The 27,724-nt window shown below is 40.2% G+C and overlaps 1 protein-coding gene across 5 annotated transcripts in view; it reads left to right on the top strand.

Moving 5' to 3' along the window:
* Window positions 1–27,724, top strand: part of PPFIA2 (PTPRF interacting protein alpha 2) — a 293,474-nt gene that overhangs the window by 74,008 nt on the left and 191,742 nt on the right. The window contains exon 1 of one of the 5 annotated variants that reach the window (XM_079991810.1): window positions 10,230–10,470. The exons of 3 other annotated variants lie outside the window; for them this stretch is intronic. In XM_079991810.1, coding sequence (XP_079847936.1) covers window positions 10,390–10,470 — 81 coding nt within the window. In that variant the 5' untranslated portion in view covers window positions 10,230–10,389. Of the gene's footprint in view, window positions 1–10,229; window positions 10,471–27,724 lie in introns of those variants that run through there. One more of the 5 variants, XM_079991808.1, reaches the window with a different exon arrangement.

Below are 27,724 nucleotides of genomic sequence, written 5' to 3' on the forward strand. Positions count from 1 at the left end.
GGTTAAGAACTTTGCTTCAGGTTAAGAACTTTGCTTCAGGATAAGAACGGACCTCCGGAACGAATTAAGTACTTAACCCGAGATACCACTGTACTACAGGTATATTCCAACCACATAAATGTCAGGGGTTTTGAGAGAGAGAGAGAGAGGGAGAGGGAGGGAGGGAGGGAGAAGGAGGGAGGGAGGGAGGGAGGGAGAATCTCCAGGCAAGCATGAGGTATTATCACAGTTCTTTGGTATATTTCAGCCAGATGAAGCCCTTCAAAGATAGGGCACAGAGAAGAGCCAGTGAGAGGTGTGGCCTAGGGAGAGAGGGTGTAGCCTCAGGATATTTCTGAAGACCTGGAGGGCCCCTGGACCAGAGGTTTGAGATTTCCTACCCAGATTGTAACTGTATATAGTAAGTGTGTGGAAAGTTGTTTTTGTGTGTGCTCAGAGATAGAGTTCCAATAGCTGAACTTGGCTGGGTTTGTTTCATGTTGAGCAACACTATGGTATGGTACATTTGTTTGATGCATGATGGCTGTGTGGGCAAAAGGAGCAGAAATGTGTGATAAATGTTAGGGTACATTAGTGTCATTTTCACACACACACCCCTACATTTCAAGAAGCAATGATTTATGTTTGGATACTTGATTGGGTTCAACTCTTGAATGAGCCATCATCAGTGTGGGGTGGGGTGGTTTTGATATTCAACATGAGGGTTGTAAATTGTCATCTTGGAGTCATTTTAAATCATACTAGCTTTCCTTCTCCTCCCTGTATCTATCACAGACTTCTGAAATTAATATTAATTTTAAAAATAGTTGTGACAGCACAATGATTTTGGGTGCTGGTACAAATTAAGTGTATATGAATATTATTCCTTGCCAATTTACTTCTTTCAGATAGGTGTGGGGCATTCCTTTGAATATCCAGGCGATTTGCTTTTTGTTGCAGGAAATCACATTGATCTTCCTTTTTAGTAGTTTAATGTTGTTGTTGTTTAGTCGTTTAGTCGTGTCCGACTCTTCATGACCCCATGGACCAGAGCACGCCAGGCACTTTTGTCTTCCACTGCCTCCCGCAGTTTGGTCAAACTCATGCTGGTAGCTTCGAGAACACTATCCAACCATCTCATCCTCTGTCATTCCCTTCTCCTTGTGCCCTCCATCTTTCCCAACATCAGGGTCTTTTCCAGGGAGTCTTCTCTTCTCATGAGGTGGCCAAAGTATTGGAGCCTCAGCTTCACAATCTGTCCTTCAAGTGAGCACTCAGGGCTGATTTCCTGAATGGAGAGGTTTGATCTTCTTGCAGTCCATGGGACTCTCAAGAGTCTCCTCCAGCACCATAATTCAAAAGCATCAATTCTTCGGCGATCAGTTTAATAGAGGCAAACAAAGGACAACGAAAAAGGCCCTTTCTCTGTTGCCACCTTCCAAGCCTCTGCATGGTGGCACAGATGATGATGACCTTGGGGTCAAGGGAGGCTTATGTCTGAAAATATGTTTCATGAGGTGCTGACCTCCTGAGCCGCATAATACTTTATAGGTTAAAACCAGCACTGTGCATTTGGCTCAGCAATGTACTGGTAGCCAGAGCATCTGGGCCAAAATTGGTATAATATTGTTGGATTGTCTGGATTCCATTAGCAGGCTGGATGTTGTGTTCCGCATCAGCGGCAATTTCCAGCCCATCTTCAAAGGCACCCCATGTATAGCACATCGCATCATTCCAACCTGGGAGATATCAGAGCATAGGTTACTGAACACAGTCTAACCCTATCTGGATAGGGGTGTAACTGGGCCACCAGCTGAAGCTGCTACCTCAGTTCCACTGAGGCCACCTGTGCCTCAAGTGATAGTGATGGATCCAGAAGAATCTTGAGGCTATGACTCTGCTCCTCCAGTGGGGAGTGCAAACGTATCCAGAACAGATTGAACATCACTTACCTGGACAGCAGAACCACCTAATAACAGTGTCTCTGTCTTACTTGGATTGGGTTTTACTGTATGATCCTTCACAACATGATAGCTTGTTCTGGGGGAAAGGAAGCAAAGGATCAGGGGCCTCCCAATACTTGGTAGTGCAGATGAGCCAGGAATCCAGCTGCTCAATCAGATCCCAGCTTTGCTAGCATAGTGCACCATGTCTGCTTGTTTTCCTTTTCTGTGCAATTCCTTGTATGGAAAGCTCCCCTGGATAGCTCTCCATCCGCACCAATAAAGCAGGGAATCCAAACTACACTGTATTAGTGGAAGAAATGGAACAAGTTGTCAGAATATTGAGTATTTAATTAGATGGGCAGGTCTTCATATGATGTGGTTGAATTTGAATTCCAGTGCACCCCTTGTAACCCCAAGAAACATATTCCTTGACCTCAATTATACATCTAGAAAATGCACACAGTAATAGGAGACCCCTGGGTATGGGTGGTATATAAATTCAATAAATAATAATAATATGATAAACTTAACATAGGAATGCTCCAATGTTTTGGTGTTATGGAACTCTGTCTTCCCTAATCTCTATCTACGTTAGAATGTTTTGATAAATGGGTGCACCTACCTTTGTAGTTGGCTTCTGTTTCATTAACATGTACACCTATTTTATTTATTTTGTATCTCTTTTATGGTTTACAACTATCTCTTCTAATATTACGAAATTAAACGTCCCACTCTTGCCTCTTGTGGATGGCACTTGTTGCAACTGCCGTTTCTTATACATAGTGAAAAGAGATGCATACATTGGTCTTCTGGAGGTAAACGTGAGGGAGAAGGAAATGCAACAACAAGCCTGTATAGCAGCTTTTATGAGTGGGGGTGATGTGGGTGCTACTTCCTTGACATGGGTACAATGCATGATGAGGGCCTACTATGTCAAGAGCCCAGAGGAAGCAGTGAAATGAATCACTTGTTTTGTTGTAGACGGAAGAGTCCAGAGAGAGCAGTCATCTCCAAGCCCACCTTTAAGACTATGCTTAGTAAATGAGAGAAGGAAAGCCTCATCTGGACATTCCTCCCATTGCAAGCATTGTTAACGTTAATTGTGATTAGGGTCAAGAATCATCCGGTTCTTATTGATTTGTGCTCATTTCTATTCTGTAACTAGCATGAAATTGGAATTGAATAATCTTTTGGTTTGCTGGTTCTAGTATACAAGAATGTTCACCTTCTACCCTATTTATTTTAACAGTAGTTTTCTGCGCAAGGTGGTTAGTGAGAAATGACATTTGGCCTCTCATGCTGTGAACACTGAAAGGGAAAGCGTATTCCTTTTATCTAATGCAGACAAGTCTCTACTAGAAATCAAAACATTTTTTCTTACAAAATGTCCCATCATTTGTCTTTTATGTGGGTTTTTTAAAAAAAGAAAATGAGCAGGCTATTTATTAAATGTAAACAAGTACGACAGCATTTCCTGCTCCAGAAAAGTTTTACAGTTACACTTTTCCTCTTAAAGTGCTGACCTTTGAAGCCATAAATGGTCTGGGGCCAAGTTACCTTTACAATAGCCTCATTTCACATAGTCCTACCCAAACACTAAGAGTCATTGAAGGTCTTGTTGCTTGTTCTGGAGACATAGCTGTCAACCGTCCCTTATTTGGCGGGAAACTCCCTTATCCCAGCACCATGTCCTGCTACTGTCCCTTATTGATGATGTCCCTTAAATTTCCCGGGTTTCAAAGGAAGCAGCTCCTCTCCCTCCCTCCCTGCCGGCCAGGAAGGAGGGAGGCTCCAACTGTGTTGCTTGGCTGCCTGGCCCACCCCCCTCTGGCCTCCTCTCACCAGCCTCAGCCCCCGGGAGCCCCTCCCCACCGGGACTGGCGGGAGCCTCAGGCCCTTCCACCACCATCCTGCTCACTGCCGCCGAACTGAGCGTCTCTGCCTGGGGCCTCCCCTCTGCCCGTCACTGCCACCGCTCCCGCTAAACCGTACTGCTGCTGTGCCGCCAAAGGACCCAGATGAGATGGGCAGCCTGGCACAGCCTATGAATTGCTGCGGAGCCTTAAGAGGAGAGCGAAGGCAACCATAGAGAAAGCAGTTCAGAGAGAGGAGGAGGAGGCTGATGCGCAGGCAGGTGTTCCAAGGGCTAACCATAGAGGGGGAAAGCGGAGGAAGGACTGCAAGCACTTCTCCCATAGATTTGTAGTGGTAGACTAGCATAGATGGTCTGATCTGTGGGTTTACTTCAGGCGCTATTTCCACCCCCCTTCCTCCCGCCCCGCCTGATGGAACTGAGAGCTGCAGATGGAGCACGAGAGAAAAGATACAGAACTGCAGCAGCATCTTCATAGCTTGGACTTCGTTTTGCATGAAAAGTGGTTGCTGCTTGTAGTTATTTAATTGCAGTGTTTCATCGGCTGGTGTCTTGAGCAGCAACCTCTGGAAACGAAGGGCTAAAAACCGGGGCTGCTCTCCAAAATTATCTGGTCCCTTCTAACTTCACATTTCAGCTGGTTGACTAAAATCCCTTCTTTTGGCTGCTGATCCGTTATTTTCGAGGCTGCTGGTCCCTTATTTTCAAATCTGTAAGTTGACAGCTATGTCTGGAGATGAAGTGAGTGAATATGATGAACAGGGCCTTTGCTGCCGTGGCACCAAGATGTCGGAACACCATCCCAGAGGGGTTCACTTAGCTATGTCCTTTTTGGCTCTCGCATGTGCAGTGAATAATATTTTATTTCTTGGCTTACCAGCTGTTAGAGCAAAACAAACCACATTCCCAGTTTGGACATAGCACACACATTCCCAGGGATTGAGGATTGTTGCTCCTGCTCACAACAGGGGAGAAATGAGAAGTAATCGCTTCATTTATGGTAAGCCATTAATTATGGTTTGCAGTTACTTGTGAACTGGACCATAGTTTTGCTTTTCAACTGTCTTTCAAAAAGGGCTTTTATGTTTATTTCCTGCTTATAAGCTCTCCATAGGCCCTTGGTCTGATCCACACACACTTGTCTGAGCATGATTTTTCAATTCAAGTAGTGGACATGCAAATGCTTCTATATAAAATCCATTTTAGTTTGCAAAGATAGTCTTTATTTTCTCTCGCATTTCTGTCCTGTAAGTGCTCTGCTCTTCAGAAACGTTCATATAGTGATAATGAGACAGGCCACTTAAAATCATCCAAATAGCACAAAATTATGGCACACATTTATCTGTTATATATTACCCCTTGCAGCTTCTCTTTAGATGCAAGTGGGGTGGCGAGGGAAAATAAAAGCAAATATAACTCTCTCTCTCTCTCTCTCTCTCTCTCTCTCTCTCTGTGTGTGTGTGTGTGTGTGAGAGAGAGAGAGAGAGAGAGAGATTAGTCAAGTATGTGTGTTTTTTTAAAAGATTAATTTATCACTTTTCATTAAAAAAACAGGTGTGTACAAATTTAAAACAATATGCACAAAATCAATGAAACACATTTAGCAGTGAAGCAATCCTAATAAAACCAGCAAGTGACATAAATAATAAAAAATTAACAGCCCTCTTACAAAAAGGCGAGTGTTCAGCAGCTTTACTGTTTTTGCTATTTCAGATATATTTTCGGATGGACTAAGAAATCTAAAGGTTCAAGCTTGCCTTGTAGAAACGTTACTGACCATCCGGATTCTTTCTCATGAAGAGCGATCCTTGATTTGCCTTCTGAGATGCTACGTTTCATGGTTCTAACTGGGTTCTAGACTCTTCCTCCATCCCTTGCGTCCCAAGGAGACAATAGCATGCTAGATTTCACACACTATGACTTGAAGGTTACATCACTGAAGTGTAACTTGCCGAATCTGCCTGTAGGACTGGAAACTCTGTTTCTTTTTCTTCTTGCTTAGGAGTTATAATGTTTGCCTTTTCTATCCTTTCACTATATTGAATTTGTGAAGCATTAAACTAGGATAGAAAAGATGGATTTGTTTTCTTCTGCCCTGTATATGATTTTTGTGTGTGTATGGGGTGTGTGTGAATCACTAGGCTCTTGAGAAAGCATCAATATCCAGATAATTTTCTGCATCTATGGGTAGCTATCACAAAGATCTGAATGCATCGTTCTAAGTTTGCTGACACTCTGTGGCAGGGATTTCATTATTCAATGACACAATATGGTATAATAGAGATGCATCGTTACTCCTGTAACTTATAGGCTGAATAGGGAAGGTTCAAGAGGGCACACTGAGATGGTCCGTTTTAGACATGGGAGACTTTGACTCTAAATTTAGTGGATATTTGTAATAGTTATCAAAATGCTACTCCCAAAAAGTTTAGGTACCATTCTATATTTGATGGAACAGAGAGATAGAATTAGGCAACATCAGCATCTTGGTAATGTCACACTCCAGATCCCCATTTGACACCTCCCTGCAGTTTTATGTAGATATTGAACAGCACGGGGGAAAATGGAACCCTGTGGGATCTTCCCAGCACAAGTCTTGTGTCATGGAGTAGAAGTTCTCCAGTGCTACTATCTGGAAGCAACTTGTGGCTAGGAGTGGAGTCACTGTAACACGCTGCTGCTGCTGCTGCTGCTGCTGCTGCCAACTTGCAGAGCCAGCCCAAAATATACACTGTGATTAGTGGCATTGAATGTCACTGAGACGTCTAGGAGAATCAGCAGGCTTAGAACCCCCTGTTTCTCTCATCTGTAAGCAAAGTGAGTATGGTTGGACTGTCTCTTAAATGTCCCATTTTCTGAGTTAATTTAAAATGGGATAAATGAGATTATAAGTGGGCATTATTGTCTTGGAAGATGTTTAGTAGGGCCAATTCTGGGGTGATTTCTAATACAGTGGTACCTCGGGCTACATACGCTTCAGGCTACATACGCTTCAGGTTACAGACTCCGCTAACCCAGAAATAGTGCTTCAGGTTAAGAACTTTGCTTCAGGATGAGAACAGAAATTGTGCTCTGGCGGTGCAGCAGCAGCAAGAGGCCCCATTAGCTAAAGTGGTGCTTCAGGTTAAGAACAGTTTCAGGTTAAGTATGGACCTCCGGAATGATTTAAGTACTTAACCTGAGGTACCACTGTACTTGCTTAGTTATTTTACACATTTTTCGTATGGCTGTTGTCCAGAATAGTTGGATTTTGGGTCACTCTCACCACATGTGGAGGTATATGCCTATGGAGGTGCACCCTCTCCAGCATTTTGGTGAGGTTCCTGGGCGTATCAGTGCTAGCTTTCTTGGTGTTAGGTAGCACCTGTAGGTGAGTTTCAGAGTGAGTTCTTTTAAAAGACATCTGAAGGCAGCCCTGTTTAGGGAACTTTTTAATGTTTAATGCTGTATTGTGTTTTTAATATTCAATTGGGAGCCTCCCAGAGTGGCTGGGGAAACCCAGCCAGAAACCCAGCCATATGGGTGGGGTATGTATGTATGCATGTATGTATGTATGTAAAGGTAAAGGGACCCCTGACCATTAGGTCCAATTGTGGCCGACTCTGGGGTTGCGGCACTCATCTCGCTTTATTGGCCGAGGGAGCTGGCGTACAGCTTCCGAGTCATGTGGCCAGCATGACTAAGCCACTTCTGGCGAACCAGAGCAGCGCACGGAAACACTGTTTACCTTCCCGCTGCAGTGGTACCTATTTATCTACTTGCACTTTGACGTGCTTTCAAACTGCTAGGTTGGCAGGAGCAGGGACCGAGCAATGGGAGCTCACCCCTTCGTGGGAATTTGAACCGCCGACTTTCTGATCGGCAAGTCCTAGGCTCTGTGGTTTAACCCACAGCGCCACCCGCATCCCCTGTATATATGTATGCATGTATAAATAAATATCCAGATACCATGTAACTAAAGCATGCGTTACCATGGCCATTTCTGCAGTCTCTAGGAATGGCCATAGTTGGCATGCCAGCCTCAGCTAGGCATAGGCACTCTTTTATATGCCACCATTCCCCTTTACAGTCTGCAGAGTGGGTCACAAGACACAACTGCCTTTGTGTTGTGGGGTACCTCTGACTACGTTAGATTGTAGGACTAGAAAGTGCTCCAGATTTGCCCCTGAGCTGCTGCTGTAAAATGTATTACCCACCCTTCACCAGCAGGTCGCCCAGGGTCGGTTGCAACAATTTAAAATGCAGCATTAAAAACGGTTTCAACACATCACGGTCATAGGAATGTTTCTCCAGCTCTACTGGATTAGAAACGATGCTTCTGAATTTTAACACATCATGCATTGAACCCTTTTCTGAGGGGGGTGGGACTTCTGAAATTGTATTTTTAATAATGTTGGTATGTAGTTTTCGTTCTGAGGGTTTGAATAGAAATGTTTTGTAATAATATAGAGTTGACGCCATCTGCCACCTCTCCTCCTCCACTGCTAATGCCAGTGCTCTAGCTTATCAACCTTTTTTATATCAGCCTCTTTGAATCCCCCCACTCCACCACTTTCCTGGGTCTCTGAAGTCTGTAGGGGGAATACACATAGCCCGAAGGCAGGAATAACCTTGTTCTTGGAAAAGGAGGTCTTTGGTCAATTGTCTGTCAAATATGTTTAATATAGTCAGATGTGTAGAGTAAGGCCTCTTTTATACTCAGTAAGATATAAACTAGATCAGCATTTTTAGTTCAATAGTAAGCAAGCTTTCGTGTTGCATATTAGGATTATTTAAATGTGTCCAGTTTCATCATTTCCCTCCAAAGCTAGCACACCAGGGTGGAAGTTCCTAGCCTATTCCTCTTTCTGACATGCTTACTTTTAAATATTCAAGGCAGTTTTGACTCCTAGCAGCATTGTAATACCTGATCTCCCATCTGCATCCTGAAGTGATACGCTTCTAGTCTGTAAAGCCTGAAAACCCAGAATGATGTGGGTGGTGCCAGCTGTCATCATTGTTTAACTGGGAAGAACCTCACTGGTTGGTTCTGACTATTCTGGTTCTACCGTTCCATATATAGTGGTAAGTGAAGAAACCTGGGGAACCCAGTGGGTGTCCATTGTCGAGCATGGATTTGAACTCTGGGCCCATGCCAACTCTCTCTCAAGTCTATTTTTGATGCAACCATTTTGGCCCTGCTGGGTTTTTTGAAAGTAATCTACTGGATGAGATCATTGTGCTCTGAATTTTAGCAGTAGGAGTTAAAACATGAGAGAAGGAATGGAATCCTGTAGTATTTCCTATTTCTGCTGTATGTTCTATAACAGAATGTTGGCAGCATTGGAAGCTGGCAAATTTACACAAGAATGCATCTATGTTCCTCCGGGAATATGCTAACTGCGGTGGAAACCTTTTACAGGAGACACGGTGTTACATTTTGCTAAAATGTTGAACTAGTCCAAAGTCAAATGTGAAAGGATTCTGTTGATTGGGTTTATTTCTTAAAGATCCATTTCTTAAGCTGTTTTGCCACGCACTAATACTTTGTACTACTAAAGCAGTGTTTTTGTATGGGTCTAACATTTGTGACAACCCTGCCCTCCCCCCAATTTCCTCCCTACCTGACGCTGCTTTTTAATTTTCATTTGAATCACCACCTTTCATTGGAGTGTAAATCAAGCCAATTATTTTTGCTCTTCGGAAGGTGCCAAGGAATTTGAGCATGGTGGGATTTAAAAATAAAATAAAAAAATATGTATCATGCTGTTTACAAAGCATCCCAAAGTATATGTGTGTGGCAGGCAGAGCCCAATCAACTAGTGAATGTTGGCTGCTTGTTAAAAATAAATGCTTGCTTGGAGGAGTTTTGTTCTTGTGAAACAAGGATGGTGACAAACATTTAGTAATCAAAATACTGCATTACCGTTGTTGCCAGTTCATTGCCCCTGTGTTGCACATGTATAACAAAACGAATTGTGCAGTCAGTGGGGCAAGAAATATACACAACCTGATCTTAGAAGTAGATTGCATTGCAATACAATCGTTTCTTGCTTTCGTCACCTACGTCTCTGAGCATTATACGTGACATGATTCAGGTTAGTCAGAAGAGGTCCCCTGTCTTACACTGTGCCTGCCTGCTTGCAAGGAAGCTGTGTGCTAATAGTTAACTGGGATGCTTAGCATAATCACTCTGCTAGTCTGTAGAAGAGGGGAGGTGATTATCACTAAGAACAGATGGGCAGGGTCCAAAACATTGCCAGATTCTGCACCAGCTACATTTCACTGTAGGTTGTTCTAGCTTCTAATTTTTTTTATATAGAAAAAACAAAGTCTTGAGTGTATGTGTGTGTGTTTTTCCCCCTTCTGGCATTTTTTAAAAAAGAACTCGCTGAACTAAAGGTTGTTGACTGACGACTTTCCAGCTAAGCTCACAAATGCAGGCATGGGGGAATTCACATGCTGTCAGTCTTCTCTCTGAATGGATGGGGCAGATGCAATTTTCTACAGTTGCCTCCCTGAAATGTATGGGAGGATTTGCCTGTAAGCATAGTGCTCTGCTCTGCCTCTTTCTGTAGCTCCTTGTGGATTTTATTGTGTCTGTGAGCAGAAATGATTTTCTCTGATATGAGCACTGTCTCTGGGTCCCCAAAGGTATATCCTCCGAATGGAACTCGGTTTTATACTTTCCAGGTAAGTGAGCTTTAATTAATCAAGTTATTAGGAAGTTAATTGCTCTTAAAAGTTTGGGGGGCGGGAGATGCAAGGGAAAACAGAACATGAGGTTTTCAAGTATTCAGCAGTAAATATTTGAAAATAACATAGTGTTGCCCCCAGCAAAGTAAAGGTTATCTGTCATTTTAGATGAAACCAGGAAGAGTGTGTTCATATTATTATTATTATTATTATTATTATTATTATTATTATTATTGCAGTGCTGTGCATAAAATGTGCTCGATCATAAGATTTTTAAAATTATTATTTCTCAGGTAGAAATGTGTTTTCTGTATTTCTTAGACAGGAGTTGCAAGAGCATTCCTGAAATAGTTGCAGTGTGCTAATAATGTACGATATACAGTATTGCTTTGCGAAAGTTTGCATGATATACTTGGAGAAGAGGTAAGGGGTTTCTACAACCTTAAAGCCCCAGCTAATGATGTGTGGCTTTTTCTTGGGGTCGTTTTGGATGGCAGGAACAGTTATGCATGCCAAGGGGAAGCGTTATCTACTGTTAGATTATCAGGCTCTCTAGTTTATCAGCTAAGTTCAGCTAAAATGAATGACATTTCCTTCATTGCTTACAAAGAATGGTAAGAAATCATTCACCATTTATTGGTATGCCTGAGATGTAAAGCTGACATTCTCTTAGCTACATCCCCATGTCATTTGATTAAACGAAATCCCTAATGCTATGCTTTAAGATAAATATGTAATCTCCCCCACACACTCGGTTTCTACCCCCCACTCAATTATTCAGAAGAAAGGGGGAACAAATAAACACAACAGATAAAGTCTAAAGATATCTGTCTCTTTACAGCAATCCACACACACCATTATTTAAAATTGCAATGCCTTTTTCATTTCATCCTCTTTATATGGTCAGGATTAAAATAAAGCTCCCCATGCTTCGTTTTGAATCCATTGTTGTTTTGGCAGTTACAAAGTAATAATCTGTGATGGGTCTTTAATGATTTAATCATAATTAAATAAGGAACAAAATGCTTAGGCTAAAATCTGTAACATGCAAAGCAATCCATCTCACTCACTGACTCTGGAAGTATTGCAATATATTTGTGTTTGTTTCAGGTCATATTCCTTTCCTCTATTGTGGTGCTATTTTTAACCCTGTCATCCTGCCCTTTTCTACATTGATATCTGCTGATAGCTGAAGGCTGTGCTGAAACAGTGTGTTATCTTTCACACAGTGATATTCTGCTGATCCTGGCAGTGATTCAGGAATGTGAGTGTTCCAAAGTTTGGTCATTTCCAGATTGGTTAATTCTCCCTCTCCCTACAGACACACAACTGAAACTCTGCAGTCTCCCATACTGTGTGTGTTCCTGTATATTCTCAGTGTATTGAACCCTGTTCCATGGACAGATGTTGCTGCACTCATCTCTCATAAGCCACAGCCAACATAGTCATGGATGGTGGGAGGAGTTGTCCAACAACAGCTTCTCAATTTTTCTGCCCCAGCCCTTTTCCTACTTGCCTCCAACCCATACCAAATAAGTTTTCAACTTAATTTTTTTATTTTAAAACTTAACAGTAATCCTTTGCCCTGATGGGCAGGTCTGTGCACCTAAACAAAACTTAAGTGGGCATAACTAAACACCAGAAGGCAGTCAAAGGACATGATCCCAAGCTTTTGCACGAAGCTTTATGGCCTTGGTATTATTTGCCTGTTGGGTTCCACCAGACCACAATGCTGCAGGCCTCTCTGAAAGATCTTAAAGCTCACCTGCTTTCAGTGACTTTCCCATGAAGGGTTTTTAAAAAAATAAAATAGAAATGGTTTGTGGGCTTTGATTGTATTTTAGTCATTTTGGAGGGGCTACCTGATTTATTAGTTTCTTGATTCGCAGTTTTTTTATTATATCACTGCATAGTATTGTAAGCTGCCTTGAAAGGGTCTACTCCGAAAGGCAGCATATATTAAAAAAATTAATACATAAAAACAGGTGCTTCCTATTCCCTTTATGAAGAGATGCACATGAGGGTTTTAGATGCCCCATTCTGGGCATTTTCTGTCTCACAGAAGAGAACATAGGAAGCCTGGGAGATTTGAAGCTCTCTGAGCACATTGAACTTCTCAGATCTAGAGCCCAAATTCCAAGCATGAAAATTCAGTACTGTACATTCCCTTGTATTGCATTAGAAATGTTCAGCCAGATCGACTGTAACACCACAATATTTATGCTTAAGTTATTAATTTATTTTTGTTTTATAGGCCATGATTCAGAGAGCTCTCTTAGGTGTGCTGGGGCTGCTAACTTCTCCTCTTTAGGCAGCAGCCCATTCCCAAGCCACACCATAAAACACTTCTGAAACTACACAGACAAGGCAGGGCATGGAATGGGGAAAACAAGTAATCGTGAATTGGTCACATTCTGAATTATGGCCACAGACAGCAGTAGTATTAAATCTTAAGGCAGAACACCCGGTTTAAAGCACTCTATTAAAAATAGATGCCATGTTAAAACATGAAGTTAGGATGCATATCTCACTTGTAACCCCCTCCCCTTCCACCCCACCCCCCAACAACTTCTTCCCCCTGACTGAAGATTAGATATAACACTAAAGGGTACTATATCTTTTATATTTTATCTCTGGGATAAGTTACTTACAGTGAAATCTTAGGCATTTTTCCTGAGAAGTAGATTCAGTTGGGTTCAACTGTAGCTGCTCCATAAAAGGAGGGTGGCATTTTTGCTGTTAAATATCGCAGCAAAGGATATAGCATATGTTTTATCCAGAATGTATCTACTGTTTATCTCAGCAATTTATACTGCCATGTAGCTATAATGAATAGTTTCCTTACACACTTGTACTTATTTGTTAAAGGTTCCTGGTTCCAATAACATTTGAATGAGATACTGTGCTTCTTTCAAAATGTTGTGGGTTCCCGCATTGCCCAGAAATTTTCCTCTGTCCCCATGTGGGGATTGGTGGAGTGGGGCGGGGACTGGCACAGCTACTTAGGCATGAAGTTAGCAATTCATGAGTGGTGACATCACCCAACAGCAGTGTCAGTGGGCTCCTGTGGGTGGTACCTTTTTACCGTGGAATGCGGGTGGCGCTGTGGTCTAAACCACTGAGCCTCTTGGGCTCGCCAATCAGAAGGTCAGCAGCTTGAATCCCCACGAAGGGGTGAGCTCCTGTTGCTCTGTCCCAGCTCCTGCCAACCTAGCAGTTCAAAAGCACACCAGTGAAAATAGATAAACAGGAACTGCTGCAGTGGGAAGGTAAACAGCGTTTCCTTGCTGGTTTCCATCACAGAAGCAGTTTAGTCATGCTGTCCACATGACCCAGAAAGCTGTCTGTGGACAAACACTGGCTCCCTTGGCCTGAAAGCAAAATGAGTGCAGCAACCCCATAGTTGCCTTTGGCTGGACTTAACCATCCAGGGGTCCTTTATGTTTTTTACTTCTACTTTTTTTTACTTTTTACATGTGCTGGAAGCCACCCAGAGTGGCTGGAGAAACCCAGTCTGATGGGTGGGATATAATAATAAAAAAACCTTATTATTATTATTATTATTATTGAGAACCTTCTCCCTCTGGTCCACTCCTGGGCCATAAATCGAAGGCCCCGACTGTAGCTTTGCCATTGGATACCCTGTTTTATGAGTCCCAAGGGCATTCGATTAAGACGTTGTGACTAGTTTTACATTCCTGCACTTCTTCTTTTTCAACCTGGCATTATACAGAGTTTATAGTATGTGTGCCATACTGAGCATTGCGCAGGGGGTGGGGGTGGGGACCGAGTCAACCAAACTGTTCTTCAAGTCCTACTAAGTTGCCCTCGGAACTGGATTTGAGGCTATGGACTGTGCAAGAGTTCTCAAGAAGAGCGCTATCTATCTCATTCACCATTTGTAAACATTGCTGTAGCAGCAAGCACTTCCCCCACCACATGTTAAACGCAAAGCTCCTATACTGGTGAGCGTAGGGCCCAATACAAGTGAAACAGGGTGGAAACAGACCTGAGACAGCTCTCAGGCATCAGCTTTTCTTTACCATAGATCCAGTTACATAGAGTTGGTTCAGTGTGTGTGTGAATTATAACAACTGGCTATAATGGGATTTTGACAAACTAGTTGCATCAGAAGACGGATCTACACCACTGAATTTACGCGCTGTCACTGCAATTGAGCAGCTACTTGGTAGATATGTGGACTTGTAGAACTGGGTGACAGAGCTTGCTATATCATGGGGGCCTGGAATAGAAGAGATTTATATCCCTTTCCATCTCCTTTCCATCTGACACCCTCAGTTTTTGTCTCTTATACTGACCCCAAGTTCATCATAATTCCCTCATTTACCCCTTGACTTGTTATGTGTCTTTCTAAACTCTTTGATCATCAGCTAAGTTTCAGTCAAAACTGGGTTCCTGCGCAAGTCCCTTTAATCTGCAACTGTTTAATCGTGTGAGTAGTCTCAAGTCTATTAATAGTCCTGCTGATGTTTTGTGTTTAAAATTAGTCCAGATGTGATATTTGCTAATAGTTACAAGTAATACTGTTAAAATAAGCCTGCATCACATTTGCATATTCAGTATATCCAGCCAGCGAAGTTTATATATTTATATATAGAAACACACATGCACATACTGGAAATAAGATATTGTTAAACACACAAGGCATATGAGTCATATTTCCCTTATATAAATTTACCTGCTATTGGTTATCCATTAGGCAGAGCAGAAGGTATTGTGGATTTTTAAATGAAATCTCTTAAATGAAATTTCAAATGTATTCTTTTACATGCTGAGTTTAATTACAAAGTGATGAAATGCATATGCAGTTTAGAAAAATGCTTCATTTGTATGCGTTTTATCACCTGCCTATTTTTATTCTTTGTGCCAATTATTTGCTTATATTTTCTTGAGTACAGCACAGTTAAGAAAGAAGGCTTGGAGTTGACATACAGTGGTACCTCGGGTTACATACGCTTCAGGTTACAGACTCCGCTAACCCAGAAATAGTACCTTGGGTTAAGAACTTTGCTTCAGGATGAGAACAGAAATCGTGCTCCAGCAGCGCGGCAGCAGCGGGAGGCCCCATTAGCTAAAGTGGTGCTTCCGGTTAAGAACAGTTTCAGATTAAGAACGTACCTTCAGAACGAATTAAGTTCTTAACCAGAGGTACCACTGTATACAAGACACTCAGTGGTGAAAAGCTCCATAAGATTATGACAATCCCACCAATAAGATTCACAATCAGATGTTCTTCCCCTTGCATATTTTTTCCAGCTGGTTATGTTAATGCGGACATTTTCCTGCAGATTAGTTTCAGTGTTTATAAAATTAAATTTTCATTTACCACATGAATGAAAGTGAATAAATATAACTTCATTTGAGTATTTATTTATTTATTTATTTAAATTTCTTTTTATTGAGTTTCTCTTAAAAAAAAACCAAAAGAAAAAAAAACAAGTCAACAAATTCAAAAGAAATATCCATACATAGCACAAAAATAACATCCATTACAGTTCTTTGTCTTCTTCCTTGAATCTTTATATCTTTAGATATTTAAACCTTTCCTCTACACACCCATTGACCTCCTTCCCTCCCGATTTCGGGCTTCTTAATAAAAATTCTTTCTTTTTTCTGCAGCTATTAATTGTTAATGGTTTACGCGTCGTAAGACTTATATCAAACCTGCTATAGTTTTTAGGTCTCTATAGTTTCCTTCAATGTATACCATAAATTTATTTCAGTCACTAATAAACTTTGCATTTTTTTGGTTTCTGATTTTTTGTGTCATTTTTGCTAAATCAACATATTCATATAATTTTGTTTGCCATTCTCTGATCGTTGGGGTATTTGGACTTTTCCAATTTTGTGCAATTAATATTCTAGCGGCAGCTGTGGCATATTGGAATAATGTCTTATCTTCTTTTTTGATTTCATCCCCAATTATTCCTAGTAAGAAGGCCTCTGGTCTTTTAGGGAAGGTATATTTAATTTTTTTTTTTAACTCATTATAAATAAGTTCCCAGAACTTCTTCATTATTTCTCAGGTCCACCACATATGGTAGAAATTGCCTTCTTTGATTTTACACTTCCAGCAAGCCTTATTTCCTGTTTTGTACATTTTCTCTAGTTTTGCCGGTGTGATGTACCACCTATACATCATTTTTTCCAAATTTTCTCTGAGTAAGACACATGCCGTGAATTTCATTCCACTAGTCCATAATTTCAACCACTTATCATATTCTATATTCTATCCCAAGTCCATTGCCCATTTTGTCATGACCTCCTTTATTTCTTCATCTTTAGTGTCCCAATCTAATAATATGTTATACATTTTAGATAATAACTTGGATTTACCTTCAATTATTTCTATCTGGAATTTAGATTTTTTCTCATTTATCCCTACTTTTTTGTCTTCCTTCCATACTGCGTTTATTTGATGAAATTCCAGCCAGCCTGTTAATTTGTCTTTCAACTCCTCATATGTTCTCAATTTCCATCCACTCTCTGATCTTATCAGTAGGTCTTCATATGTCAGTCTTTCTCCTTCCATATTTGCTTTTTTGGTTGTTAAAATATCAATTGGTGATAACCACCAGGGTGTTTTCCATTCCAGAAGTTTTTTATTTTTCTCCCAAACTTCATATAGTGGCCCTCTAATAATGTGGTTTGAAAAACCTTTATGTACCTTTTCTTTATTTAGCAACAAATAGGCATGCCAACCGAATCTGTTGTTGAAGCCTTCTAAGTCTAACAGATCGGTGTCTTCCAAATTAATCCAATCTCTGATCCAGCAGAGGCAGGAGGCCTCAAAGTATAATTTCAGATTGGGTACCGAGAATCCCCCTCTTTCTTTCCGATCTGTAAGTAGTTTGAATCTAATTCTTGGTCTTTTCCCTTGCCATATAAATTTCGAAAGAGTTTTTTGCCAATCTTTAAACATTGAGGAACCTCTAATCACTGGGATGTTTTGGAACAAAAATATCATTCTTGGGAGTATGTTCATTTTTATTACCACCATCCTTCCCGCCCACGAAAGTTTTACTCTGTTCCACGTATCTAGATCTTTTTTAATCTCCTTCCATGTTGTGGAATAATTATCCTGAATTAAATTTATGTTTTTTGTGGTTAGCCAAATTCCCAAATATTTTATTTTTTTTGCCAACTTGATTCCATTCTGTATCTCCAGTTTTTTTCTTTCACCTTTTCCCAAATTTTTAGTCAACATTTTTGTCTTTAATTTGTTTAATTTAAAACTGGATAGTTTGCCATATTCTTCTAATATCTCCAAGTCCTTACTAACACTTTTCTGCGGTTCTTCTAGGGATAACACCAGATCATCTGCGTACGCTTTTAGTTTGCATTCCTTCGTTCCAACTTTGATCCCTCGAATCTCTGGTGTTGCTCTTATTTTGTTCGTAATTACCTCTAATACCATAATGAATAAAAGCGGGGATAGAGGGCATTCCCTGTCTTGTTCCTTTTTCAATTTTGAATGAATTTGTTAGATTATTGTTTATAATCAGTTTAGCAGATTGGTTCAAATAAATCGATTTTATTCCTTCCATAAATTCGCCCTCTAGCCCTGCTTTCTCCATACTTTTTAATAAGAACAGCCATGAGACGTTGTCGAATGCCTTCTCTGCATTGATGAAAATCAGTGCCGCAGGTACCTCATTCTTACACTCCAGATATTCAATGATGTTTATGATATGCCTTACATTGTCTTTGAGTAACCTATTTGGGAGGAATCCTGCTTGATCTTTATGTATTAAATTTACTAGGCATATTTTGAGTCTGTTTGCCATCACCTCTGCAAAAATTTTATAATCGTTGTTTAATCGTGATATAGGTCTATAGTTTTTGATATTTAATTTATCCGTGTCCGGTTTAGGGATCATCGTAATGTGGGCCTCTTTCCATGTCTCTGGTATCCTACCTCCTCTTAATATATTGTTTATGATGTCACATAGCACTGGCGTTAGTTGGTTTTCTAATACTTTACAATATTTAGCTGACAGTCCATCCGGTCCCGGGGCTTTCCCTGGTTTCATCTTCCTCATCGCATCCTGGATCTCTTCTGCTTTTATAGGTTTATTTAATTGAGTTCTTTCTTCCTCTGTTATGGTCTTCCCACTGTAGTCTTCTAAATATTCTTCTATCCGGGTTATCTCTTCGTCTTCCTTTTTGTACAGTTTCTCATAAAATTTGAGGAAATTTTCCTTTATTTCTTTTGGATCTTCTATCCATTGTTCCTCTATTTTTATCTTATTTATTACATTTTGTTTTTGCCTTTTTTGCAGTTGTCAAGCTAATAGTTTACCTGTTTTGTTAGCTGATTCAAAATATTTTTGTTTCATTAACTTAATTTTCCATTCAATTTCTTGACTTGTTAGCATTGAATACTGTGTTTGTAACATTTTTATTATTTGTATGTTTTGTTCATATTTCGGGTTTGTTATTATTTTTTTCTCACATTCTCTTAGCTGACTAAGGATTTCCTCTTTCTTTTGTTCTCTTACTTTCCTCTTATAGCTATTTTGCTGAATAAGAAACCCTCTTAGGACCGCCTTGCTGGCATCCCAGACTACATCTATACTTGTTTCTTTATTGAGATTCAGACTGTAATAGTCTTTTAAGGTGGCTTTGGCCTTTTCAATAACATCTTCACTCTCTAATAAATATTCATTCATTCTCCATCTGAACCCGCCCTGTGATACACCTTTTATTTTGAAAACTATTGAATTATGATCAGAGAGGGTTCTAGGTTGGATTTCGCACTTTGAAGTTCTTAATGTGAGTTCTCTTGAGACCCAGATTTGATCTATTCTGCCCCAGCTCTTATGTGGCTCTGAAAAGAAGGTGAATTGCTTCTCTATTGGGTGTTTGTATCTCCAGATGTCTACTAAATCTAAATTTTCCTCCAGATTGTTAAAGGATCTTGGCAGTTTCCCTTGATTACATTTTTTTCTTTTCTGATTGTCTATCTTTTTCTGGTGCCGGCACTCCTTTGAAGTCTCCCAATAATATCGTCTTGTTACACTCTAGCTCCAGTAATATTAGTTCCAGTTTCTTAAAGAACTCCAATTTATTCAAGTTCGGGGCATATATGTTTATCACATTAAGTTTTTCACCCTGGAAGTTAATTTGTACCCCCAAAATCCTTCCTTCATCGTCTTTGCAGATTAATTTGGGTTCCCATTTTTCTTTGACGTATATCGCTACCCCTCTTTTTCCCCCTGCAATAGAATTTATAAACTCAACCCCTAATTTTTTGTTTATCAGAATATGTTTATGCTTTTTAGTCACGTGTGTCTCCTGTATACAGATTAAATCAAGATTCTTTCTTTTCAAAACATTCACGATTTTATTCCTTTTGGTTTTTTCATTCAAACCGTTCACATTCCATGACAAAATTTTCAGATTCATTATTGTATTTACTTTCCAATCTACAAATAATGAATAATTTAGATTCGAGTGGTTTTGTTTTCTGTATCTTCTTCTTCTTCTTCTTCTTCTTCTTCTTCTTCTTCTTCTTCTTCTTCTTCTTCTTCCACTGCTCCCTCTTCCTCTTCCTCTACTTCTTCTTCCCTTCCTTTATCTTCCTGTTCTTTTCCTTTCTCCTTTTTCCTTCTTCTCTCCTCTGGGTCTCCGTTTCTTCCTCCATATCTCTCCTCTACTTTTCCAAGATCTTTCTCATATCTACACAGAAATTTCCTCACTTCTTGGGTCTCAGTAATTCTGAATCTTTTTTCTTTATAGAAAAAGGAGATCCCCTCAGGGAACTCCCATCTATGTTATATACCATTGTTTTTTAACACACTTACTAGCTGTTTGTAACCTTCTCTTTTGTGTAGGAGTCGTTGGTATCTCTTTAAAGATGATGATTGGTCTGCCTTCGATGATTAATTTCTTTTGATAACTTGTTCTTAATATCATATTTTTCATCTCCATTGAATTAAATATAACTAGGCAATCTCCTGGAACTTTTTTTGATTTTACTTGTTTAGACCTTATTTTTATTCTAAAGGCGTTTTCCATCGTATAGGCAACCTCCTCTTCTTTCAGTTCTAACCATTTCGCTAGCTCTTTAGTCATTTTTTCTTTAATATTCTCATCTGTTTCTTCTCCTACTCCTCTAAGTTTTAAATTTAGCTGCTTCTGTTTCATTTCAATCATCGCTAAATTATCCAAAACTTGATCTTAATTTCTATTCAGTTCTCCTATTTCATCTTTTATCCTATCTGTCTCCTTCCTTTGTTCTTTCATATCTTTTTGTATTTTTTTGTTTGCTTCTTCCATGGTCTCTGACCGAACTGTCAAGTCTTTAATTTTATTTGACAGTTCTCCTGCTGCTCCCTCTATTTTCTTATCTATCAACTCATGCAACTCTCCTAGCTTTTTCTCCACATGTATTTCACTCTGTTTGAATTCTTCGTTTATTTTTAGCCATAGGATATCTAAGTCCTTGATTTCTTCTTGTCAGGATGCTTTCCTATCTAATGGTGTTCCTCCTATCTTTTGCCCATTTTTCCCAGACATTTTCTCCTTCTCGACTTTTTAAATTGAGTTTCTTGTAATATTTGTTCTCTCCCCTAGAGGGCGCACAATCTTAACCAGTTTTAATTAATTATCAGACAATATATTCAACAGCATTTTCTTAAACAATCTAATTCCAAATTATTTTTTTTACCAATAGAGATCAAAAAAGAAACATATAAGGTAGTTCTGTGAATATGACAAATCAGGTTGTTCTCAGTCCCTTTAGGTTCTTACAAATACACAAAGTTGCTATTCATTCAAAATTAGCTTGTAGAATTTCCGACTCCAAATCTAAAGTCCCAAATATCAATTAGTTTCCCAAATCGAAATCCCAATTTATAAACTTACAATCTGAAAACTCCGAATTTAGGTAAAGTCCAAGGTAAATTCACAATTAATACAGGTTAATTCGAATAGGGACGCAGGTGGCGCTGTGGGTTAAAGCCTCAGCGCCTAGGACTTGCCGATCGAAAGGTCAGCGGTTCGAATCCCTGTGGCAGGGTGCGCTCCCGCTGCTCGGTCCCAGCGCCTGCCAACCTAGCAGTTCGAAAGTACCTCCAGGTGCAAGTAGATAAATAGGGACCGCTTACCAGCGGGAAGGTAAACGGCGTTTCCGTGTGCGGCTCTGGCTTGCCAGAGCAGCGATGTCACGCTGGCCACGTGACCCGGAAGTGTCTCCGGACAGCGCTGGCCCCTGGCCTCTTAAGTGAGATGGGCGCACAACCCCAGAGTCTGTCAAGACTGGCCCGTACGGGCAGGGGTACCTTTACCTTTACCTTTAATTCGAATTGATTCAGTAATAATCTTATTAAGAAATTATTATTTATGCAATGATAAGGGCCTTATATGAAGACCGTTAATAAAATATTAATCTTACAAGAAAGACTTTATGTAAAGTAACCATTAGAAAAATCATAAATTTAACATATATCTGACTTTTGTTTTAGATAATGGATTCATGTTCTTTCATCTTCAGCCACTCGGTTAGCTTAATCCAATTCAAATATTTTATCAAGAGAGGGAATCAGTATTTGGAAATCGGTCTAAATAAATTTCTTCTGTATCCAGAAAGGGACAAAAAGTGCCAACACAGTCCATAGAGGGGGAAAAATGGATGGGTAAAAAATAAAAATAAAAAATAAGCGTAGTCTCTAATGTGCGGTCTGGTAGGTTCCAAACAGTTAGGCCTCCAAAAAAAGGAAAAGGTAGAGAAGAGAGGGTTGTTTATTTTAAGTTCTAAGTTCTATGCTCTTCAGCCACTTGCTGGCTTAATCCAATATTGAGTTATGTTGAAAAGAGACGCAGAGATCCAAAATCAGTCTATCAAATGGAGGGGAGTATATACCCCAGTAATCTTAAATACCTCTATGACTTAGTTCGTATATAATTCCATTTCAAAAAGCTCCATGTGACATAGATGCCATGTGACAATAGGAATGGATTAAGATTTATGCCATATTGAGTAAAGGAAAGAGATGTGTTAAATTTAACATGCAGTTGAATAGTGGATATTTCATATTTCCCTTAATGAGCGTCACATTTTTCTGGTGAACAAAGATGGTGCCGTACTGCTATGAAAATAAAGTCTTCCTAAATAGAAAGCAATAGCTCCATCTCTTTAAAAGTGTGGACTAGATGTCCGTATTCTGCTTCTGCGTTGCAAGTAGTTTTCTAGACCATTTCAGACAGTCTACCCATGCTTGGTGTTGGTGTTGTTAGGATTATGTGCATAAGAAAAGTCCTGCTGGAGCAGACCAAGGAGATATCTAGCCGAGCTTCCAGTTCCCCACAGTGGCCAACCACATGATGCTAAGAAACCCACATCCAGCACATGAGGGCAATAGCCTTCTCCTGCAGCTGTTCTCATTTGGGGGCACCCTGCCTTTTAAAGCCTTCTAAGTTGGTGACATTCACCACATCTTCTGTTAGCAGATTCCAAAATGTAACTATGCGCTGGGTAGAACCCCCCCCCTACTATTTTCATTCCCAGTTATTGAACTTATTTGTCACTTGCTGCCTAAGCGACTCACTTTTAAAAACATAAACATAAATGCACTATACCATAAAAGAAACAAGGGTTGAGAATTCTTCAAGGGTTGAGAATTCTATAGTATAGTGTATTTTAAAATCGGGTTTCAGAGTTTTTAGGGGGTTTTGAATGTTTTATGTAGTTTTTATGTAGTTTTATATAGTTTTTCAATTTCATTGTCCTGCATGGGACAATGACAATAAAGATATCGTATATCGAATACATCATGTGACGGGAAGGTGAGCTTTAACCTCAACCTGTGCTCAGAAATCATGTGTGATGTACAATTTCAAAAGTTCAGTGGGACCTTTCTTTGAAAAATGTATTATTCAAGTGTATCATTTGTTTAGCGATGCAAGTTAAACAGAAGAGCCAAACTCTACATGAAGTTGAAGTTTTTGCACTGATTTGAACATGTAGGGTGTGTGTGTGTGTTGCAGATAGCATCAGGCTGATAATTAAAGGGGTTGAATGAAGAAATCAACCCTTTCCTACCCAGCAACAGCCCTGAGAAAAATTCCTTCTCTGAAGCTATTTGCTTTGGGGAAAATCTCCCACTGAAGCCATTTCTGAGCCAGTGTGGTGTAGTGGTTAAGAGCGGTAGTTTCGTAATCTGGGGAACCGGGTTCACTTCCCTGCTCCTCCACATGCAGCTGCTGGGTGACCTTGGGCTAGTCACAGTTCTCTGAAGTCTCTCAGTCTCACTCACCTCACAGAGTGTTTGTTGTGGGGGAGGAAGGGAAAGGAGAATGTTAGCCGCTTTGAGACTCCTTAAAGGGAGTGAAAGGCGGGATATCAAGTCCAAACTCTTCTTCTCTTCTTCTTCTTCATGTCACATCTAGCTTGGCCCAAATAAGGGGAATTTCCAGATTCAGAATTTTGTATCTCAGTTTAACTTGTACTAAGCTAAGAAAGAAGTTAGACTGCTGCCCCATGTGGATCTAAAGCGATGTTGGTGACAGTAAAAGTACCAGGAACTGTGGCGCCGCTGTGTTCTGCTTCTGAGCCCAGCTGATTTCTGCTTGTGGGCTTCTGATCCCTATTCTATGTGGATGATACCCAGCTCTCCCTCTCTTTTAAATCAGAACCAGTGAAGGCGGTGAAGGTCCTGTGTGAGTGTCTGGAGGCGGTTGGTGGGTGGATGGCAGCTAACAGATTGAGGTTGAATCCTGACAAGACAGAAGTACTGTTTTTGGGGGACAGGAGGCGGGCAGGTGTGGAGGATTCCCTGGTCCTGAATGGCGTAACTGTGCCCCTGAAGGACCAGGTGCGCAGCCTGGGAGTCCTTTTGGACTCACAGCTGTCCATGGAGGCACAGGTCAAATCTGTGTCCAGGGCAGCTGTTTACCAGCTCCATCTGGTACGTAGGCTGAGACCCTATCTGCCTGCGGACTGTCTCGCCAGAGTGGTGCATGCTCTGGTTATCTCCCGCTTGGACTACTGCAATGCACTCTACGTGGGGCTACCTTTGAAGGTGACTCGGAAACTACAACTAATCCAGAACGCGGCAGCTAGACTGGTGACTGGGGGTGTCCGCCGAGACCACATAACACCGGTCTTGAAAAACCTACATTGGCTCCCAGTACGTTTCCGAGCACAATTCAAAGTGTTGGTGCTGACCTTTAAAGCCCTAAACGGCCTCGGTCCAGTATACCTGAAGGAGCGTCTCCACACCCATCATTCTGCCCGGACGCTGAGGTCCAGCGCCAAGGGCCTTCTGGCGGTTCCCTCATTGCGAGAAGCAAAGCTACAGGGAACCAGGCAGAGGGCCTTCTCGGTAGTGGCGCCCGCCCTGTGGAACGCCCTTCCAGCAGATGTCAAAGCGATAAACAACTACCTGATATTCAGAAGCCATCTTAAGGCAGCCCTGTTTAGGGAAGTTTTTAACATGTGACATTTTACTGTATTTTTGGTTTTTATGGAAGCCGCCCAGAGTGGCTGGGGAGGCCCAGCCAGATGGGCGGGGTATAAATAATAATAATAATAATTAATAATAATTAATAATAATAATAATAATAATAATAATAATAATAATAATAATAAATAATAACAATAACAATAATAATAATAATAAATAACAATAATAACAATAACAATAATAATAATAATAAATAATAACAATAACAATAATAATAATAATAATAAATAATAATAATAATAATAATAATAATAATAATAATATTCTAGGCTTTCTTTGGAAAAACAATAAACTTCAATTAGAGGGTGCATTCTTGCATCTCATTGTGCAACCAACATTAGTCAGCGCAAGACATTTGAATAGATACGTTGTTTAGCCTGTTGGGTTGTTTTGTGATTGTAGCAATATTAGTCTCATCTTCTGAAATGTTGTGGGGCTGGCATGCACTTGAGCAATCTGCCTTTAGAAGCAAGTTGAAATATGTTCACAACGGTGTCCAAATAATTGGAAATGTTATGTGAAAGTCCTTTATCAGTCAAAAGGATGTGTGCTTATCAGTGCCTCATTGACACTGAGTTTATTAGATTTATAAACCAAATATTGTAGAGACTCGCACTGCTCTGTTATGCAGAGTGGCTCTTCTTTTACCTTTGGTATGGAGATAGCATCCATGATTTAGTGGCATTCCATTAAGAAAACTGATTATAAACCCCAATATTCAGAGGAGTCTGCTGGACTATAAAAGCCTTGAATAGGTCTAGCCAACACGGGTCCCTCCAGATGTAATTTGAGCTACATCTCCCATCCTCCTTGACCATTTGGCCATGGAAGTCTAGCAACATCTGGATGGCATCATGTTGGCTACTGCTTACCTAGAGAATGATGTAGTAGATATTTAGATACTTTATTAATTTAAGGTATTTATATACTGCTTAATTACAAAGGTTTCTAGTACTTTACATACAAGGGTAACCAACATAGTGGCACATCATATGTTGTTCAACTCCCATCAGCCCCAGTCAACTTGGCCATTGGCCAGGGATTATGAGACGTAGTCCAACAGCATCTAGAAGGCACTATGTTGTCTCCCCTGGTCTAGAATAAAGTTGTGCATTATTCCCACCCATTCTCCTCATCTGTGTTTATGGACTTGGAGCTTTATTTAAAAAAAATATAAGCCACCTTTCTTCAAATGCCATTAAGGATAACTTTAAAATATTCATTAAAACTCATAAAATATAAAGCATAACATACAACATAGCAGCAGCATAAAAGAACACACAAACCTACAATTCTTTCATTCTAAGTAGATGCACAGTGATTAAATAATTCTGTCTCCATAAAACCAACCTTGCAATCCAAACCAAGCAGTGCAAAAAATAAACATAAAAATGGCTAATCATGTAACAGGCTAAAATTTACTGTGATGGGGAAATAAAATTAACTATCCAAAGCCAGAGATTTGCAGTCTGGTTGGCACATTGGACAGACAGGAATAAACATTGATTGATGGCCAATTCTCACTTTTTATTTTGCCTTTTCATCTGGATAGCTAGTTGCCAAATATACAAGTGTTTCAATCAAGTGTGGACAGGGAGTATAGTAAAACACAGCTGGTATCTCTTTAAAACAATCAGAAGAACAAAAGGGAAATAATCAAACCCCATTCTTTTTGTTGTTAAAAGGTGATAAATTGTACATTGCAGCACCCTTTGCATTTGACAAGAAGCAGGTGTAGTCAGATTTTTGTACCCCTGTGATGAGAAAGAAGAGATGGGGAAGCAAGAAGAAGAAGATGAAGAGAATGGCCCATGAAACCATTGAGAAAATGCAATAGAAAGCTGAGTTGGATTTTTAAGGACAGAATTGATTTTGCTTTCAGGCTTCCAATATCTGTTTCTGTGCTGCTTTGTGCCTCCATAACAACTATCCAATTGGCAAATAAGTAAATCATTATTATTGTAGCTTATCACAAAGATACTACAAGTCTCCAGCATGCATTACTCCAAATGAAACTGACGATGCAAAGGCTGCTCTGAAGGCCTGACATTCCCCCTGCTAGAACAAGGGAAGAACACAAATAAATATTTGTAATTGCATTCACCTTGCTTTTCCCATGCTAAATGTTAGGCTGTTGAGTGCAGTGGGGAAAGCTCCTAAGGAAATACAATGATAGATGAAGTACCCTTCTGTAATTTACTCAAGTGTATTAAAAACAGTCAAATTATTGATCTGTAATTAAACTGACCAGTCATTACAGAAAGGATTTCACAACTGTCAGGTGCTAAAGAAGTCGGTTATCTTGATGAAATTATCTTTTCAATGGGAAAAATCAGAATTTTGGTTTTGCTTTCTAAAGCAACCATGTAAAATACAGTGGTACCCCGGGTTAAGAACTTAATTCATTCTGGAGGTCTGTTCTTAACCTGAAACTGTTCTTAACCTGAAGCACCACTTTAGCTAATGGGGCCTCCCGCTGCGCCACCACTGCACGATTTCTATTCTCATTCTGAAGCAAAATTCTTAACCCGAGGTAATATTTCTGGGTTAGCAGAGTCTGTAACCTGAAGCGTATGTAACCTGAAGCGTATGTAACCCGAGGTACCACTGTAGCTAACTTCTTTTGCAGCGGGGGGTGTGAATCACCCCTGAAAAAAATACGCAGAAATTTTATGTGACCTAATGATGCATCTCATGAGTTGCAGGCTAGACCACGTGCAAACTCCCTAGAGCAGGATCTCAAAGGTCTGGTCAAAAATGGA

Source organism: Podarcis cretensis (assembly GCF_951804945.1).
Source record: "Podarcis cretensis genome assembly, chromosome: 10".
Taxonomy (NCBI): Eukaryota; Metazoa; Chordata; class Lepidosauria; order Squamata; family Lacertidae; genus Podarcis; species Podarcis cretensis.